We start from the raw sequence: 16,822 nt of genomic DNA, 5'->3' as shown, positions 1-16,822 counted from the left end.
CCCTCTCAGATGCTCCCCCACAAATAAACTGTTTTGTTCCGTTTATTTCAGTGTAAACATAAATTAAGAGCTTCCCAGGAAAGAGAGCTTAAGTAGGAGCCATACTGCTTCCCTAGGGAGACTAAGGCATTTCCAGAGCTCAGTACTCTCTGCCACCTTCCCCCACAATTAAGTGGTGGTCCTTGTCTCAAGGATTTGAACTTCTATTATGCTGTATGGTTCATTTGTCATCTGTGTGTCTTGTTCTGACACTTTTTGGTTGTACAACTTTTAACCTTGTGAATATTCAGTTTTTCTAGCTGGAAGTATTCATAATGGTTCAGTTCGTAGTTGTTAGCGTGAAGGAGAAAACTGGAAATGAAGATTTCAAGGCAGCATGTTGAGTCTCAGACAAGCTTTTTTTTTTTTTCCATTCTGAGCTGTGAGCAATGAAACTGAGTGTGTGTCCTGAGGAGGGTTGATCATGTGAAAAGTATGTCAGACTTCAGAAACCTTTATCTGAAATTCAGATACCGAGATGGGTCTTGTTTGCAAAACTTGTAAAACTTATAACTAAGTTGTATTCTACTCTAGTGCTTCTAATGCTCTTATAGGGAATAGAAGTCCTGTACAATTGCCATTTTCTGCCTAAAAAATTAAATCACAAGTACTTATTTGTGCAGATGAGATTATCCGTTTTGTTTCTCCAATAGTTTAGTACTGCAGTGGTCCTCCAGTTCTTTCACAAGTGTTTTTATAGGTAATGTACTTGCTTCCTGGATTTACAGGAAGAGAATTCATTCATGGCTTCTTCATTTTCTGAGACTGGTGAAACAGGCTGATTCCTGCTACCACTGCATGCCTAGAAAGAGAGTGCAAGGTCAGGATGGTCCTTTTTCTTATGTCAAAACAGAGTGCTGGTGACAGTTAGTGTAAAGAGTGAGTTTCATTTTGGCCATGTAATGTGATCTATTTACTGCATTCTAGTAATAATCAGTTTGCAAAGGACTTGGGATGCTCAGTTTTGTTCTTTGAAGTGCATCACAGAAGCACTGCAAGTACTACGTGATTTTGCCTTGTTCATGCACTGTTATTAACAAAGTTATCCCAGTCATCTGTTTTGTTCTTTGTAATTAGCTAATATCCAAATGTAAAATTAAGCTCCTGGTAGAAATTGTTTTAACCAGTAATTCCAGAGGAGGGCATGCTGCAACTCTCAAGATCACTGCACTGTCCTGAAGCTGGTCACCAGCTGAGTTGATGGTTACCTCTGGAACCTTCTTGAAGAGAAGGATAGATTTTACACTTATTTGAGGGATGTGACATCTCAGTGTGGGAACAGGAGGCACAATAGGGCTGCGTATGCCCAAGCTGATTACAGACTGCATTTTTCTCCCTCCTAAAGTAAGCATTTCTGGGTAGGCTAGAAAAGGCAGTAAGGCCTGCTTTCAGGCAGAATGAAAAATCTCCCTGTGGGGTGGCTTAGTAGGGTAGGAAATGAAGGTGGCTGGGTGCAGCACATATGGCCAGCAGCCAGTGTAGCACCATTTTATGCACTCACTGAAATGTGAGCCTAAAGATCAACAGATTGAAGTCCTCTTGTTTCATTTACATTCTAGTAAACCCAGCTGTGACGCTCTTGAGCTTGTCTGCAATCAAGAAGGAAGGCCAGGATAGGGTAATGGGCATATTGATCCCACCAAAGCAATGAGTTGATTATTTAGCTGCTTCTGTGTCTTGAGGCTGAATTGGTCAGGCTTTTGCTTCTAATCACAGCTATATTGAGATAAAAACAAACAATAAACTATTGTATGACTTGAGTGGTGCTGATCTGGAGCTAGATGCTTTAAAAAGTCTTCATTTGTGCCAAATCACCAGTTTCTCAACTGCTGTGTTGCTGTTCTTCATGAACATTAAGCTTTCTTAGTAGTGGCAGTTAACCTATTTAGGAGAAGCCTTTTGTAGTTTTGAACAATGCTGACCTGCTCCATTATGAGTTTTCCAGGGCACTAAAAACTTGAGATTCTTCAGGTGAGTCCATGCTTAGTGACTTAAGTCAACCATACATATACTGTACATATTTCCTATGTTTTTCTAGTTTCTTACATTACATGTCACAGAAAAGCTGAACAGGGATTTCCTGCCATTACCACCTTCTTACAAAGCTTAATCCATTCTATTTTTATTGCCTTAACATCAGTCTTTGCTTTGGAGCCAGTATGTAAAGATGCCATTGGAATCTGAAAAAGGTTGTCCATAGACTCCTCTGGCTACAAGCAGGTTCAGGAGGCCTGTACCCTTCAAGACAGGTGTTTTGATGATACGATGGGCAAGGTAGATTTTGAAATGTAAATATATCTTCAAATTTGACTAAACTGTCAGATGAGTGTGAAGGGTAAAATGAGTTCAAAGGATAGGTCTTCTAGTATTAGCTTCTATAGGAACAGGGGGTCTATCCTTGCACTGGTTTTCTTACTTGTCACTTCATGGCTCTAAATGGTACTCATCTGATGTTGATGATTTAGTACCCAGAGCTTAGTTGAAAGATTCAAAATTCCTGTTGCTGCAGAAACTTTGTTTCTTTAGAAGTTGTTCTCAGCTTGGTAGCATCAGTTTTCTTCCTCAGAAGGCTGGAGCAGACCTAAACAGCTTTTATGGCTGGTTTTGGGAGACTTAGGAAATGACCAGCACTGTCAATTTTTCATTAATGGACTTGTGTTACCAAAGTCAGAATCAATCCTGACTTCTCATTCTGTCTTCTACTGCCCCTGGTTCCTGTGGTGGCATTAGGGTCTTCACCAGATAGATGACATGAAAGTGAGGAGCACCAGGTTATTCTTGTCTCATGGCTTTCTTGAGGCTAAGGTCCTTGGAGTGTAAGAGCTTGGGCTAATGAGGTTGGGAAACATACTCTCTTTATCCTTCGCTTCCATCTGTAGAGAGTCAGATGGCTTTTATTTTGGTCTACCTAGTATTATATTTTGTTAATTTGGGCACTTGAGTTTGTTGAGGACCAAGTAGCAACATATCTACTCTTATGTTCCTCAGTATTGGAAGGGAAGTTAAGTGATGTCCTAAAGTGGTTACTGGGATATTAACCTCTTCGCTCACTCTGGTATCACCCACTGGATTGAACAAGTTTATACCTTGTAAGTGATGAATTATTTACTCAGATTAGGATTATAAAGGCAGCCCAATTTGCACCAAGACTTCTGTTCTTTGATGTTAGCCTTGAAGCTACTTGTCCCCTCTTGTTGGGTCCTTTTCTGTAATAACACAGAGATAAAACCTTTCTCTGTTAAAATAAAATTCTCTTAAAAAATGAATTAAACGTTAATATAAGAACAGAAAGAATAGGAAGGAAAAATGGAAGACTTGAATTTCAGTGGCAAAATTTCCTTGCGGTAGAAATGTCTTTAAATAGGCTCCTACATAAAACAAGGAGATGGGTTTTTATTGCAATATCAAAAAGGGTTACATGCTGTGCAATTCTTTTCCCTACTGTTTGTGTCCCTTCATAACTTCAGGTTGTCTCCATTTAATTGTAGAGTATGTACTTTGCAGTAAAGCTTTCTTTTTCCTCCAGGGAACAAGCTGCAAAGAAAGACCAGATTTACAGCAACCCTTCAGGAACAGAGCTTATTCATGCTATGCAAAATTATGAAAAATTTGTTTATGCTACTGCACTATTGCTTGTGACTTAGTGTCTGTACTTACAGAGAATAACAAATTATTTGGGGATATTTTGTGAAAGAGAGTGCCGGTGCAGTCTTGGAGAGGATTGTAAGATAAATGTGGAATACATGGAGTTCACCAGATCCAAAAAACCTGAGACTATCTCTCTAGCCTTTGTCTTAGTTGTAGATAATGTCATTGGCAAAAAAATCTCTGGCTGAACTGTTGCTGTTAGACTGCACTCTAAAGCTAGGCCTTCTTTTGGGAGTGGGAAGCTCATCAGCAGTGACTTCTCTATGGGGATTAGAGGAGGAAGAGGCAGGCTGTTCCTGCTGAGTCTTGGAAACAGTTGGTACCTCCTGATATAATTCCAATGTTTAGCAGACTGTACGGGTGAAACATGCTTTTGTGGATTCTAGTAGCAAGAGAAGGCACTGTGGAAACCTGGTATCTTAATTTCTTCCCCTACTAACAGTAGTGGCATTTAGGTGGCTTGTGGTGAACCTACCATTGCCACAGTGTGAGGCATGTTTTGCTCTTTTGGTCATTCTCTTTACTCTCTCTGCAGAGGGAAATGGCAGCCTTGCTGAAGTGGGTAATTGCAGAGGATATACTTTTGATTATCCTGTGCTCATGTGACTCCACATCTCTGTCCTGCCTGTGTATTTATTTTATCAAGCGATAGTGGAGTTTCACAGTGGAAAGGGTACTGTGACTACTGTGTTTTATCTAGGAAGTACATTTTCCAAATGTGTAAGAGGGCCAGCAAGATATTTCTGGGTTAACTTCTGACTGTTGAGCAGATCTTTGTGCTAAACCCTGCCTGGAATCTGTGAGGCTTGATTTAATTGCCAGAACATGGATATTATGTAGCTTCTGATGCCCTGAGGTAGCAGAGACATCTGTCTAGGGCTTGTAGATATATCTCAGAATATGTGAAACTTGGGGCATTAAGGAGCAACAGTGGAGACTTCCTGGGAGACCCTAAGTCATTGCAAGTGGCTTTAGAATCCATGTTTAACAATGGAATTGAGTCAACAGGGATACCCTGAAGAACTTACTGTCGTAATAAATAAGGCAGACACAAGGGAAAGGAATGTGAAGCTCCAGCAACATGGTTAGAGCTAGCTGAGGTCAAAAGGTTTCCCATGTGTATTTGAAAAAGTGGACAGAATGACTAACTGGGTGGGAAAGATGGAGCTTTAAAGAGCCAGCAATTTGCAAGAGAATTGTGTGGGAGAGGAGGACAAAGTCAGAGGAGCCAAAACACTAGGAAAGGGCCTCCGAGGGGCCAAGGAAGGGAATGGCCAGCAGTAAAAGAAGCAGGAGCTAGTCAAAACAAAATGCATTTCTTCCTGACTGGGGCTGGGAAGCTGCAGACCAGCAGCTGCTGCAGGCCCACTCATTGCTTCTCTGCCTTGGGCATGAGCTGCCGAGTTTTCTGTGCTGTTAATAGTCATGGATCTTCACCAAACCTGAGACTGTATTTTGAAATAATGTATTAAAATCATCAGAAGTTTCTCCTAGTCAAAATGCTTTGCTAATATTTACACTTACAATCCCCATCTTCTCATTTTCCCTCTACTGCAGCCATTGCTGTCTGGGGAGCAAGAAAGCAAAATGTAGATTCAGCCTCATTTCTTTGGAGTGAACTAGCTCTTTAACTCTCTGCTGTTTTGTTTCCCATTCAATGTCTGGCTACAGACTTTAAAAAAGTGAGCAGGCAGTGCTCACTTTTCTGCCATTTCCCCCCTTCCAAGCCTCCCCCATGACCCCAGCTCATTAACTTCCCATTATAAGCTGCATGAGCTTTTGCACAGCTGTCTGCATGGGAAGGTCTTGTCAAGCAGTCCAGCTCCCAGAGCATCAACATCAGGCAGGCGACAAAAGGCCAGGGCCACAATTCAAGGAAAGAAACATGGCAAAGAAGTTCTCCTGCTTCCATTTAAGGCACTAGGGAACTGGTTAATTCCATGAAATTCCTTCTCTGCCAGTACCCTGCTTTGTGGTGTTTAAAAAAAAATTTGCTTAAGTTGCCCTGATGATTATGAAGTCTCCTTCTTAATGCTGGAAGAAGGAGTTGCATTAATGCCAACTTCTGATTTACACTCATTTTTGTGTAGCATCCTTCTTGCAACTCCTTCCAAACAAGAGAAAACGTGTATAGAGAGTGAAATAGTAAAATCAGATTTGGAATGGGAAGCTGGCTTCAATCTGACCTGTGTAGAGCAGAACACATCTAGCAGATGTAATATGTTATGACTGTTTTAGAAACTAAGGAAAAAATAATTGTTGTGGTTTGCTGCAAAGTGGCAAGCTATCAATAAGCTAAAAAGTTATGGGAGGTTGTCCATGTAGATGGAATTGCCAAGGAGAAGTCTGCTGTAACCTCATGGGGATATTGCAGAAAACATACAGGAGTAATTGAAAAGAAGCTGATGCTTGAAAGAAGCAAGATTTTTCTCTAGCTGACTAGAACAATGAATAAAGGGATTAAAAAGTGGAAAGGTGAATGAAGTTTTGTTGTTTCCAGGATCCAGTGGAAGAAGTAGATTAAACCTGCTATGCTTGTGTCAATTCTATGTGAAAGGAAGTTCTAGAGTTCTGTGTGAACTACAGCTTGTGGGCAGTAAAGAGTTTTTAATTTTTCTACACTTTCCTAATTATTTTGTTGCACTCTTTCCCCCACAGGCAGAATATATTTAAGTTTAATTCTGAGGAAGTGAAAATTGCCACTTGAGGAATGTTATTATTTGTTCATCACTAGAGAGTTTACTGGATTTAACATTTAGATATAAATGACTTGGTAGAAAATAATGTTGGACCTTACTTGAATGCTTAAAGGTGCAGTAAGGTGAACTTAGTGTCTGCTGTGTTTTCAGAGCTGTATGGTTTTGATGTCCTTATTGATGACACTCTGAAACCCTGGCTGTTGGAAGTGAACCTGTCCCCATCATTGGCCTGGTAAGTGATTCCCAATTTAATATGAGGCAGGGACTTGCGAGAGATGGTTGTCCTTGAAACTTGTGGTCCTAAGAGGAGGGCATGATTTCATGATGCCTGCAGATTTTGTTCCACAGCTGATTGGCAGAGAGGATACACCTTTGCTTCTTTCCTTTGGATAAACAAACTTACTGCAGCAATAGGTTTTAAAAGAGCCCAGTTGGGATTCCATTTACCTTTTAATTATTTTTCTTTTGTCGTCACTGTTAACGCTTCATAATCTCCCATTATAGATAAATTTTGGAGCTCTGTCAGACTACTGTGTTGGATTTCAATCTTATTGGCTAATAGAAGCTTTAAGATTTTGGAGTCCAAGCAGAGTTCAATCAGTTACACTTTACTTGAGTATGTAGAGGAGTTCTTGGGTTCAGTGTAGTACTCTAATCAGATAAATTATGAACTGTGTGTGTTGACCTGGCCCTTTGGCTGACCCTCATGCTCTAATGGAAATTGAGGATTTATTTTGGTACGTCTCTCAGCTATGATTTTATGTGGAAGAGGCATAGTTAAGTGTGTTTTTTAAGAATTCTACGACAGCAACTTTTATCTAGTTCATGAAATGTAACATACATACATTCAAAGAAAATGTTTCTAGCCCTAAGGAGAGTTTAAACAAAACTGTATGTGTCTGCATTAGGATACTAAAAGTTGTGGAAAAATGATAAACAGATTAAGCCATTGCTCTCTGATCTTTACCTATGTATGTGAAAATCACCTAATATTCTTCTTGTTTTTGTCCATTTTAAGAAGGCAAAGAAACTATAATGGGAGATATACTGATATATTCCTCTCATTTAATGCCAGACAAATAATTCCTATTATCCTCTGTTGCATGTGGGGACAGTGATGCTCCTTTGGACCTGAAGATCAAAGCTAGCATGCTCTCAGATATGTTCACTCTTGTAGGTGAGTGAAACAAAAAAAAAATCTTCAGTCTTTCCCTCATTTAAAACCAGTAATAGGTAGGTTTATGAGCTGCATGCTATTAGATGAATATAATAGATGTGAACTCTAGTTAAGGAGAGCAGCTGTATTTAGCAGTGAGAAGTGATAAATGGACACTTCAACTTGAGAATAATCTTCTGTTTGTGATGCTTAGGTGGTTTTAAAAGTCCCTAATTTGGTATTTGAAGATACTGCTGTCTGTTCAGCTTTCAGAGTTAATATTAACACATTTTTTTAGATTGAATGTGTGGGTTTTGGTTGGGTTATTAGAATTGGAGTACTGTCTAGAGCACAGTGTCCTTTGCATCTCGATTTAGTTTCTTGATGCAATTTGCCCCAGTAGTGAAAGAAGTAGAGTTGTCATCAGGTATGCTGCTCAGCTGTTTAAAAACCAAGTCTATCTCCGTGCTGCTATTCAGTAATCCATTTATTGATTTAAGTACTTGGTCTTGAAGCAAGTTTTTGTTCAAAAAATGTAATTGCAGTTTAGGATTAAACAAAACAAGGTATAAAAAAGAAAAGGCTCCTTATTGGTCCTTGGGCAGGAACAAGAAGGTCATGTATAGACTGAGATTGTGAAGAGAAATGCTAGATTCATTTTTCAGGGTTTGTTTGTCTTAAAGTTCTCATGTGGCTCTTGGTGCCCATAGGCTTTGTATGCCAGGATCCAGGCCAGCGGTCAAGCCGGACCATTTATCATTCATCTGAATCTGTCAGAAGAAATCCTTACCAGAAGCTGCAGGTGAGTGACTTTTACAAGCCCTGGCTGAAGAGGAAGTAATTCTCATTGAATCTGACTCAGGTGAGAGAGGCAGTGAGCGAGATTATCTGGATTTCTAGCATAACTATGGAAGATGAAATTTTAGCTGTGGGGGTGGTGAGGCACTGAAACATATTGCCCAAAGAGTTTGTGGACTCTCTCTCCCTGGTGGCGTTTAAGACCAGGCTGGATGGGGCTTTGAGCACCTTGGTCTAGTGGAAGCTTCCCTCCTCATGGCAGGGGAGTTGGCTCTAGATAACCTTTAAGGTCTTTCCAAACCAAACCATTCTGTGGTTCTCAGAGACTCGGGGGATACACCTGAGGTCTGGGCTGTTCAACTGCTTGATTTTGTTGTGGACAACAAGCTTCCTGGAGCTTTATGAATGTCTCCAAGACCTTCTCCTAGGTGAACAGCTTCTTGCATTTGAAGTTTAAGGCTTCTTTCCCATTCTCTTCTGGAATCTCACCTTCTTTCCCATGGATCACTGGACTGAGGCCTCATGTGTCTTGCTGTGACTCCCCCTTGCCTTTTCTGTTGAGGTAGTGCTTTCTCAGCACTGTAATGTTGAGGGACAGTTGTTCTCTGTCTCTTTTTGTCTATGAAATGGATTCCATAAATATCTGTGGAAATGGAGCATTCACAAAAGGCAGGGAGATCTGCTATGTCACTTGGAGTTTCAACTCCTTTCTCCTCAGGCAAATAGGCAGATGTTTTTTGACATCCCTGCAGCTGATAGTGCTGTGATGGACATGCAACATGGCTGTGTAGATCAAGTTCAGTTAGGAAATGACAAGTCATTTTGTTCAGCGACAGTGTACCAAGACACTGTCCATTTTGGTATCGGGAAAACTCACAGAAATTGCAATATTTTGTTTCTTGTAAAACTCAAGAGTCTTTAGTCACTGTGAGAGAGGTGAATAGCTGGTAAGATGAGATTTGAGTATCTTTAGGATGCATGTCCGAGTCTGAAACTTTTAAGACAAATATAATAGTGCTTTAAATACAGATCCCTCTGACTGTATAGGTGCTCTTTGTAGCACACAAAAGGTACATGAGATAAATTAGGATCCATTAAAAAAAAATACCCTTCTTTCTTAATTTGATCAGATCCTGATGATTTGACAAAATTATACAAGACAGTCTCAGAAAATTATGCTGTTGTAAAGCATTGAATTTCAAGGAGGCTTTCAACTTTGTTTTGCATAACAATTACCCACAATGAGATGTAAGGCTAGCCAGTTGAAAGTTGCAAAGATTTGTATGAGAGTACATCGGTTATGAGAGGGATTAGGGTGGTTCCCCTAACTAACCTGTGTTTAACAGGAACAGGTTTGTAATGCAGTGATAAAGTTTTACAGCATTTTTTTCTTAAGTGCCTAAGTGGAAATCCCATAGCTAAATAGGTGTTTAGATCTTTCCACGGTCCCAGAATGTTTAGCTTGTTCTTTGCTGAATACATTTTATCTCAGATTTTTGATACCTATTCCAATTCTCTGTTGCAAAGGGTATATGTAATCTTTTGTTTTTCCTACCTCCTTCCTGATGCCTTAAGTTTTGATCATTCACATAGGCTGTTTTTAATCATTGCAGAAGTTACAGCTTGGGAAAGAACTCTTGGTACCAGTGCTCTTGAGAATTCTCTTGAATAACTGTCTTGAGATGGTTATTCTTCTTTCTGAGTTTCACCAGACTGGATTGCAAATTTCCTGTGCAAGTTCTTTGGTTTGATTCTTTGAGCATTTCTCCTTCTAGGGAAATGAACAATTTTCCTGCTTTCTTTGTAACTTCTTGTTGATTTGCGTTGGAGCTCTTTCAATTAATCATAAGCAATGGAGGCACCTTGATCTGAGTAGACCATCTGTAGAGAGGAACTTGTCAGTAGTACAGCTAGAAATGATAGCTAGGTCTCCAGAGAATCTTTTCTTACAGTATTTGCTCCTCTTGTGTATTGGAGAAGAGGAAGACAGCCTGAATACCACTGAAGGCAAGAAAAATCTAAGCTCTGATGATGGTTTTCTTTTGAATCTGTCCCTGTCCTTAAACTGGTTTTCCTTGTAGGCCTGATACCAGGGAAGTGTCAAGGGTACTTCTTGACATTCTGATGTATCTACACCTGTTGTAGAATGCTAAATAGTATCTTTTTTTTCCCTCCACAAGAACTAGAATTTTGAGATATTGAAATAAAATTACTTGCAAAATTATGGGATTTTTACTTTTCCCCCCCTCTATTCTATGAACAATTTTATTTGACAGCATCTGTTTCTCCTTGGTGCATAGCTATTCAATATTTTTGTATGGGTGACTCTTATTTTACAAAAATAAGAATTTTGCTCATCACAGTTGAGTTCAGTGTGTTTTTGAAAACCATATGTCCAGATGAATTCTGCACAGTTGAGCACATCTGAGGTTAGAATGAGTGCTGTGTTTGGAATGGGGGCAAGATACATTTGTGCAGGATATGAGGAAGATACAAGTGTTTAGCTTTACCTCTGGACTTCAGTTATCATAGAATCATAGAATGGTTTGGATTGGAAAGTACCTTAAAGATTATCAAATTCCAATTCCACTGCAGTGGGCAGGGACACCTTCCACTAGACCAGGTTGTTCCAAGCCCCATCCAGCTGTCTTTAAGCAGTTCCAGGGTTGGGGCATCCACAACATCTCTGACCAACTGGTTCCAGTGCCTCACCACCCTTTGCTTATAATGTTTTGTTTAGGGTACTTGCCAGTCCTGAGCAACTCAGGCAGGGATCATAGTGTCTTGGAGAACACAAGATGTTTATTCTCTTTGTGTGTCTCTTGCAGCGTCCTGTGTCTGCACAATCACAAAGAGCAAACAGCAGATCAGTAAGTACCCTTCAGCTTCCATCACCTGTGTAAGGGCTACAGTTTCAAATGTTACAGTGCTTTTGGCATAAATAGTCCCCAAATATATTTTACAGTTAGAGTAGCCTGGGGCAAGGGCCTAGGGGTGAGAGGGAAGTCAACATGAGAAGAAGAGATGGCACTGTTTCAATGTGGCAAAAGCAAATGTTGAAAACATATTTACATCACTTCTGGCAGCTTAAAAAAAAGTAGGTGAAACTTGCTGAGAGTCAAGGTCAGCTGGATCAAATCCCTCTAAGTTTTTAACACTACAGGTCTGAATGATAAGGTAAGCACAGGAGAATCTATGCAGACAAAATTCAGGTGGCCCTACAAGAGAGGTGATCATTTTCTGTGAGACAGTCCTCTGAAGGACGCTGCAAAAATTTAAGAGTGAACTGGGTCAAAATAGATGCAGAGAAAAGAAGGATTTGTGAAAGTTAATGGAAAAATATGGGACTATTGTTGGCCTAAGTGAGGCTGATCTACTTTTCTAAATGTGATATTTGTCACCCTTCTTGTAAGCCATATAGACAAATCTATATTAGTTCACAATTCTAAGCACCTGGCTATGTGGAGACATGTTAGGCATTATTCTGCTGCTGGGCTTCCTGCACAAATGTAGTGGGAGTTATTTTCTCTTTTTTTTTTTTTTTTTTTTTTTTTTAATGGGGTTCCCCATCAGGAAGAGAGGGAAGATGGAATCATCTTGAGAACCTAATTCAGTCTATTCACTGCTGTTTGTCATTCTGAGTACGTTTAGCTGAGGCTCAGAGGAAGGAGTGTTACTGATTTACAAGGTTTTATAGAGAATAGGAAGGATCTTTGTGCCAACTGCTGTCAGTGCTTATTAAATTAGAATAATGATTTGGGAACCAAGGATACTTGCAGAATTTGGAGGTATACCAGAGTGGTTGGATATATCTACAGTTTTATAGGTAAGCTGGGTCAAAGAGGAAACAAGATCTTTGTGAAGTTGGAGACATTTCTGTGCTACAGCCAGAGGGTATTCTATAGTGAAACATGGGAAAAACTGTGCAGGAAGTCCAGCAAAGAGCTTTTAATTGAATTTTGACAGCCATGTAGTTTTGTTCTCGGGGAGGAGTCAGAGCTGCCAATACGAAGACATATATTCACTGTTTGTATTTAATGAAATCATCTCGGTTGTGTTGAGACAATGGAAATTATTTAATTGAATGTTTCCTTAGTAAAGCAGATAATTTAGTAGATTGAAGAATTTCTTGTAATATTCTCTTGGAACAGCAGTTCTCACATGATGATGGATTGTTATGGTAGTGCCAGGAAATGGGAAATGGTTTTTAAGAGAAGGTTACCTATCAGATTTTAGAGGAAGTTGTTAAGTAACATTTTTGAGCTGTGGATTAGAAACGGAAGAAAGATTAGAAAGATGGACTAGAAGTCCTTAGTGCCGTCTACAGCATCAAACAAACCTGTTTTATTGCTGGCATTTTTATTTATTCTCCAGATGTTTGTGTCTCCTGCCTTCTCATCCAGATCGTCTTATTTTGTCTTCTCTTCTGAATCAGTTTTAGTTAGGCTTAACAAAATGTTACAGCTGGTACCTGCTATGTCTGTTTATCTCTGGATTTTTCTGTGCCAATCACTGCAGTATAACCTATTCTAGCGCAATGCCTGTTGCTTTTGCTGTTGCTTCATCTACAGATTCTGAATAGCCGCTTGCCATTTCTAATGAAACGGAGAGAATGGAATTCAATTCCCATAGTCTTTACAAATAAAGATGCATCCTGATCTTGCCATGGAATTTTTTTGTATCTGAGCAGTATGGGATATTCCCCTGGACTTATCCACCTTAAGGTTTCTGTCATGTTTTTATCTTCTTTCTAGATTAAGGCTCTCTGTGCATTCTTTGCTCAGTATAGAGCTAAAAGAAACTTGTAATTTAGTAAAAATGCTTGAGACCTTCTCAGTAGACTCTTTTATTGCTGTTTTTGCATAGGTAGTTTACATAAACTGAGCCTAAGACCATCTTAAATGTACTTGAGAACAAGTTCAAAGATTTCTGTCTTGCTTAGATTTTAAAATTTTATAATCCTGATGATTTGAAGACATTTTGAATTCCTGTCCTTTTGTTAGAGTTGGCCAGGACTGCCCATCAGGTTAAAAATAAGCTTAGTGAAACTGTCTGCAAATTATTGCATATTTTAAAAAGCTTGAATGTTTATGCAAATTTGCACGATATATCTGTGTACATCTGCAGGATGTGTCTGTTAAGTGTGAGAAGTAGCAAGTTGAGGTTCAGCAGTATAGTAACAAAAGAATAACAGGTGGTGAACTTTTCCCTGCAACATTTGTCTCATCAGGGAGTTACAGTTCTGTTGTTCTAGTGTAGCAACTCTGTTCTAGTTAGAACAGAGAATCATGGTTCTGGTACCATTGATGTGCAAATCCAAATGTATTTGGGTCCTGTGAATGCTGACTCCAGTGCCTCTTGGGTGAGGATTTTCCTGTATGACATTCTGACTTTGCTGCTTTTGCTATGCCTCTTGTTTTTCCAGAAGGGGCCAGGGGTGTAAATACTGGCAGTGATGGTGATAGATCCTGCTGGGAATGGGGTCCTGGAATTTGAATGTAATTTTTTTAATATGAAAACTGAGAGAGGGTGGGAAAAAAGTCTGGATTCACACTGTCTCTACAGCGTACCCGTCCTCTGTCTGCCAGCGATGCTGAAGTTAAAAGCTCGATGCCCTTAGGCAGGGAAAAAGCAGCAGGAAGGCACAGCAGCTCTGTGCTCGGCCTCTCCATGGAGGAGGTAAGGAGGCTATTCAGTAGCTTTTATTTACCTTGGCTTTCATGCAGTATGTAGGGTTATTTGCTCAACAAACAGCAAGTGCATGTAAATGAAAAATGTGACAGAAGTAGTATAATTTTTGAAACAGAATTTGAATTTTACTGCTGGTATTACCCTTGCCCTCAATCATGCCAAGCAGAGATGTCCTTGAAGCAGTGATAGACTCCTTCAGAATTTAAATGCAAGACAAAATTCCTTAAGGATGTCATTATCTACCCCATCCATTTGCAGGACTGAATAGTCTTGTTTTCTGAAACTCAGAGATTTTTGAAAGGTTTATTTTTCATTGTTATCTATTTTCCTGGCTGTTCTCTATTTTTCTTTTTAATCAGATCAAAGTTCTTAGGCAAGTGAGAGAGGAAAATGAACGGAGAGGAGGCTTCATCCGGATATTCCCTACCCCATTAACGTGGGACCTTTATGGGTAAGAATAAAAATCTGATAGGATAGCACTGATGCTCCCTGTTGAGGGATATTCTGTGTTAGGTATGTGTAGATCAGCTATATTGGCATTTAAAAAGATATATTGAAAGTTTTGGCAAAGTTTATTTTAGTGTTGAATATTTTTTTTTCTGATCCCTTGTTTTTATCAGCTGCTGCTTTGCATAACTGCACCCCATGGAAAGCTGTTGGATATTATTTCTGGTATTGCTTTTCTGTTAGATTAAAAGTGTCTTCCTCTCAGATTTTTGCTATCTACTTTTACATCCTCAAGCTGCATACTGTGTACCCTTGTCATTAGGCCATAAGCACCATATAGGACTCACTCGTTCTGAAAGTTATACTGTGTTACACTTTTCTACATTTGTTTTTCCAGTCTGTAATGTTTTCTGCGTCTCTTGCATCACCAGGAACTTCAGCTGAAAAATTATAGCTCTCCTCCTTTTGTCTTTTCTGTTGTGGTGCAGTGTGTTCTCTGAATCCACTTTTGGGATGTTTTTTAGAGGTCATTTATTTATGCTGCATTTGTGCATTGTGCTGCCTTTCATGGAGTTGAGCTCTGTCTTGATAATGCTGTTTATTTTTCTTTTCCTAGATCTTTTCTAGAGCACAAGACGTCAATGAACTACATGCTGGCTACACGTCTGTTTAAGGACAGGTAGAAAGCTTCTGTGTTTGGGAGAGAGGTAAAGGGCACAGACAGTACAAAAAGGATTCACTTATCCAATGTTACAAACACAAGTCTGGGATTTACAGGAGTGGTGATAATTGTGCATCTCTTCTCTAGTGTGCCAATGACTGTTGGCCATATATTCATGTGTTGCTCTTCTGAAACCAAGGGCAGAGAGGACAATACTCAAAAGGCGTGGGAATCATTGGAGTACTAATATTACTATAGACATGAAAAAACTTCAAGCTCTTAGGTTTCTCTATGAAGGGATTCTAGGTGGTCCTGGCTTACCTTTTTCAAATTTCAAATCACATTAAAGCTTTTCTTCATGTACAGTAAGCCCTGAAATTGACTTGTCCAGCATTTTAGTATCCCTATGTCTTGACCTGTGCAATCATGATTTGATTCTTTTTCTGGGTTGCGTTGGGACAGTTCATGCCACTAGCTGAACTTCTGCTGAGAGTTGTATGCAGTGTCTTTCACTGTGCCTTTAATGCCTTTCCTTCTCAGCAATTCTTCTTGTGCAAATTTGAGATCCATTATGAAGCAACTACCTAGTAAAGACAAGGTGACTGAGAAAGGAGACAATATTTGCAGAAGCTCTTCCTGCATCAGTGCTGTACAATTTTTTTTTTCTCTGTGTAAGTTCAGGGATGTGTCTGAAGAGTAGTTCTAAACAATGCTTCTCCAGCTTAATGCAAGCATCAATTGTAGTACAGCTGCTCAGGGCTTCTCTTTTGGAGCCCTTTTTTTTTTTTTTTTCTTCTTTAAGATAGAACTCACAAGTAATTCTGTAAATATGGTCTTTCCATCTTTCCATTGTACATGAGAAAGACTAGTGAGGCTTTTTAATCAAGGCTGCTCCAGTATGAAGAGTAAATTTTGACCTTTCTCTCTTTGTAGGAGCAAGATGAAAAGAGAATTCATCACTGGGAGATCCCGGTAAATAGCTTCTTAATTAAATAATTTGTGCTCTGTAGGAGTTAATCTAAATTTAGATTTCTTTGGCTTCATCTTCCAAGTTGAGTCAACACCTTTTCTACCTGAAATCCATTAAAATAATTTTAGAAACATAAATACAGTGAGAAAAGAATATACCCACATGTGGAGAGCTCATGTTTTCATTGGACCTAAACATTTCCCCTCATACGCTTCTCACTTTGGTATTCCTACCATATTGATAAGCCTCATCATTGAGCTCTCTCAAAAGATCTTGTAATGCACAAGGGTTTTGGACTTCATATACTCATATATTCACTTTGTTAGAGCTAAAAAGATAAATGAAACAATAAACATTTTCTGTGCTTACTCCACATATATCATAGGGAGCACTTTCCTGGATCTTTGTGCACTGGCAGAAAATTGTTACTTTTGTACGTTTCCCTTCTGGAATCTGACAGGGCTCCTTGTCCCTTGACTTAGGTAGAACTTTTGGCATTTTCCACTTTTATTATGTTAAAATTCTTATCTCTGATCAGAGAAGAACAAGCTGTCTACCTAAACAGTTCAGACACCTGGATTCGTGTCAATGTGCTCTCTTTCCATTCCCCTTCATTGTTTTGTACTCTTGCATTTTCCTCTGCTAATTGTGCCCTGAGCTGTTGCATGATGAGCAGATGCTGCTCAGTCATGAAAGTGTGACACTAGGTGAGT

General features: G+C 39.5%; 1 protein-coding gene across 8 annotated transcripts in view; it reads left to right on the top strand.

The window, feature by feature from the left end:
* TTLL5 (tubulin tyrosine ligase like 5) overlaps nucleotides 1-16,822 on the top strand; it is a 123,692-nt gene that overhangs the window by 25,683 nt on the left and 81,187 nt on the right. For 7 of the 8 annotated variants that reach the window (XR_010999913.1, XR_010999914.1, XM_068192797.1 and 4 more), the window contains 8 exons: nucleotides 6,537-6,618; nucleotides 7,502-7,563; nucleotides 8,253-8,344; nucleotides 11,169-11,210; nucleotides 13,906-14,019; nucleotides 14,391-14,482; nucleotides 15,095-15,157; nucleotides 16,073-16,111. Coding sequence is in view for 6 of the 8 variants with exons in the window: in XM_068192797.1 (XP_068048898.1) it covers nucleotides 6,537-6,618; nucleotides 7,502-7,563; nucleotides 8,253-8,344; nucleotides 11,169-11,210; nucleotides 13,906-14,019; nucleotides 14,391-14,482; nucleotides 15,095-15,157; nucleotides 16,073-16,111 (586 nt within the window). In the remaining 2 variants the exon portion in view is untranslated. The remainder of the gene's footprint in view (nucleotides 1-6,536; nucleotides 6,619-7,501; nucleotides 7,564-8,252; nucleotides 8,345-11,168; nucleotides 11,211-13,905; nucleotides 14,020-14,390; nucleotides 14,483-15,094; nucleotides 15,158-16,072; nucleotides 16,112-16,822) is intronic. The other variant, XM_068192795.1, reaches the window with a different exon arrangement.

The sequence above is a fragment of the Anomalospiza imberbis genome, chromosome 6 (genome assembly GCF_031753505.1).
Source record: "Anomalospiza imberbis isolate Cuckoo-Finch-1a 21T00152 chromosome 6, ASM3175350v1, whole genome shotgun sequence".
NCBI lineage: Eukaryota > Metazoa > Chordata > Aves > Passeriformes > Viduidae > Anomalospiza > Anomalospiza imberbis.
This window is presented reverse-complemented; position numbering and strand designations above follow the sequence as displayed.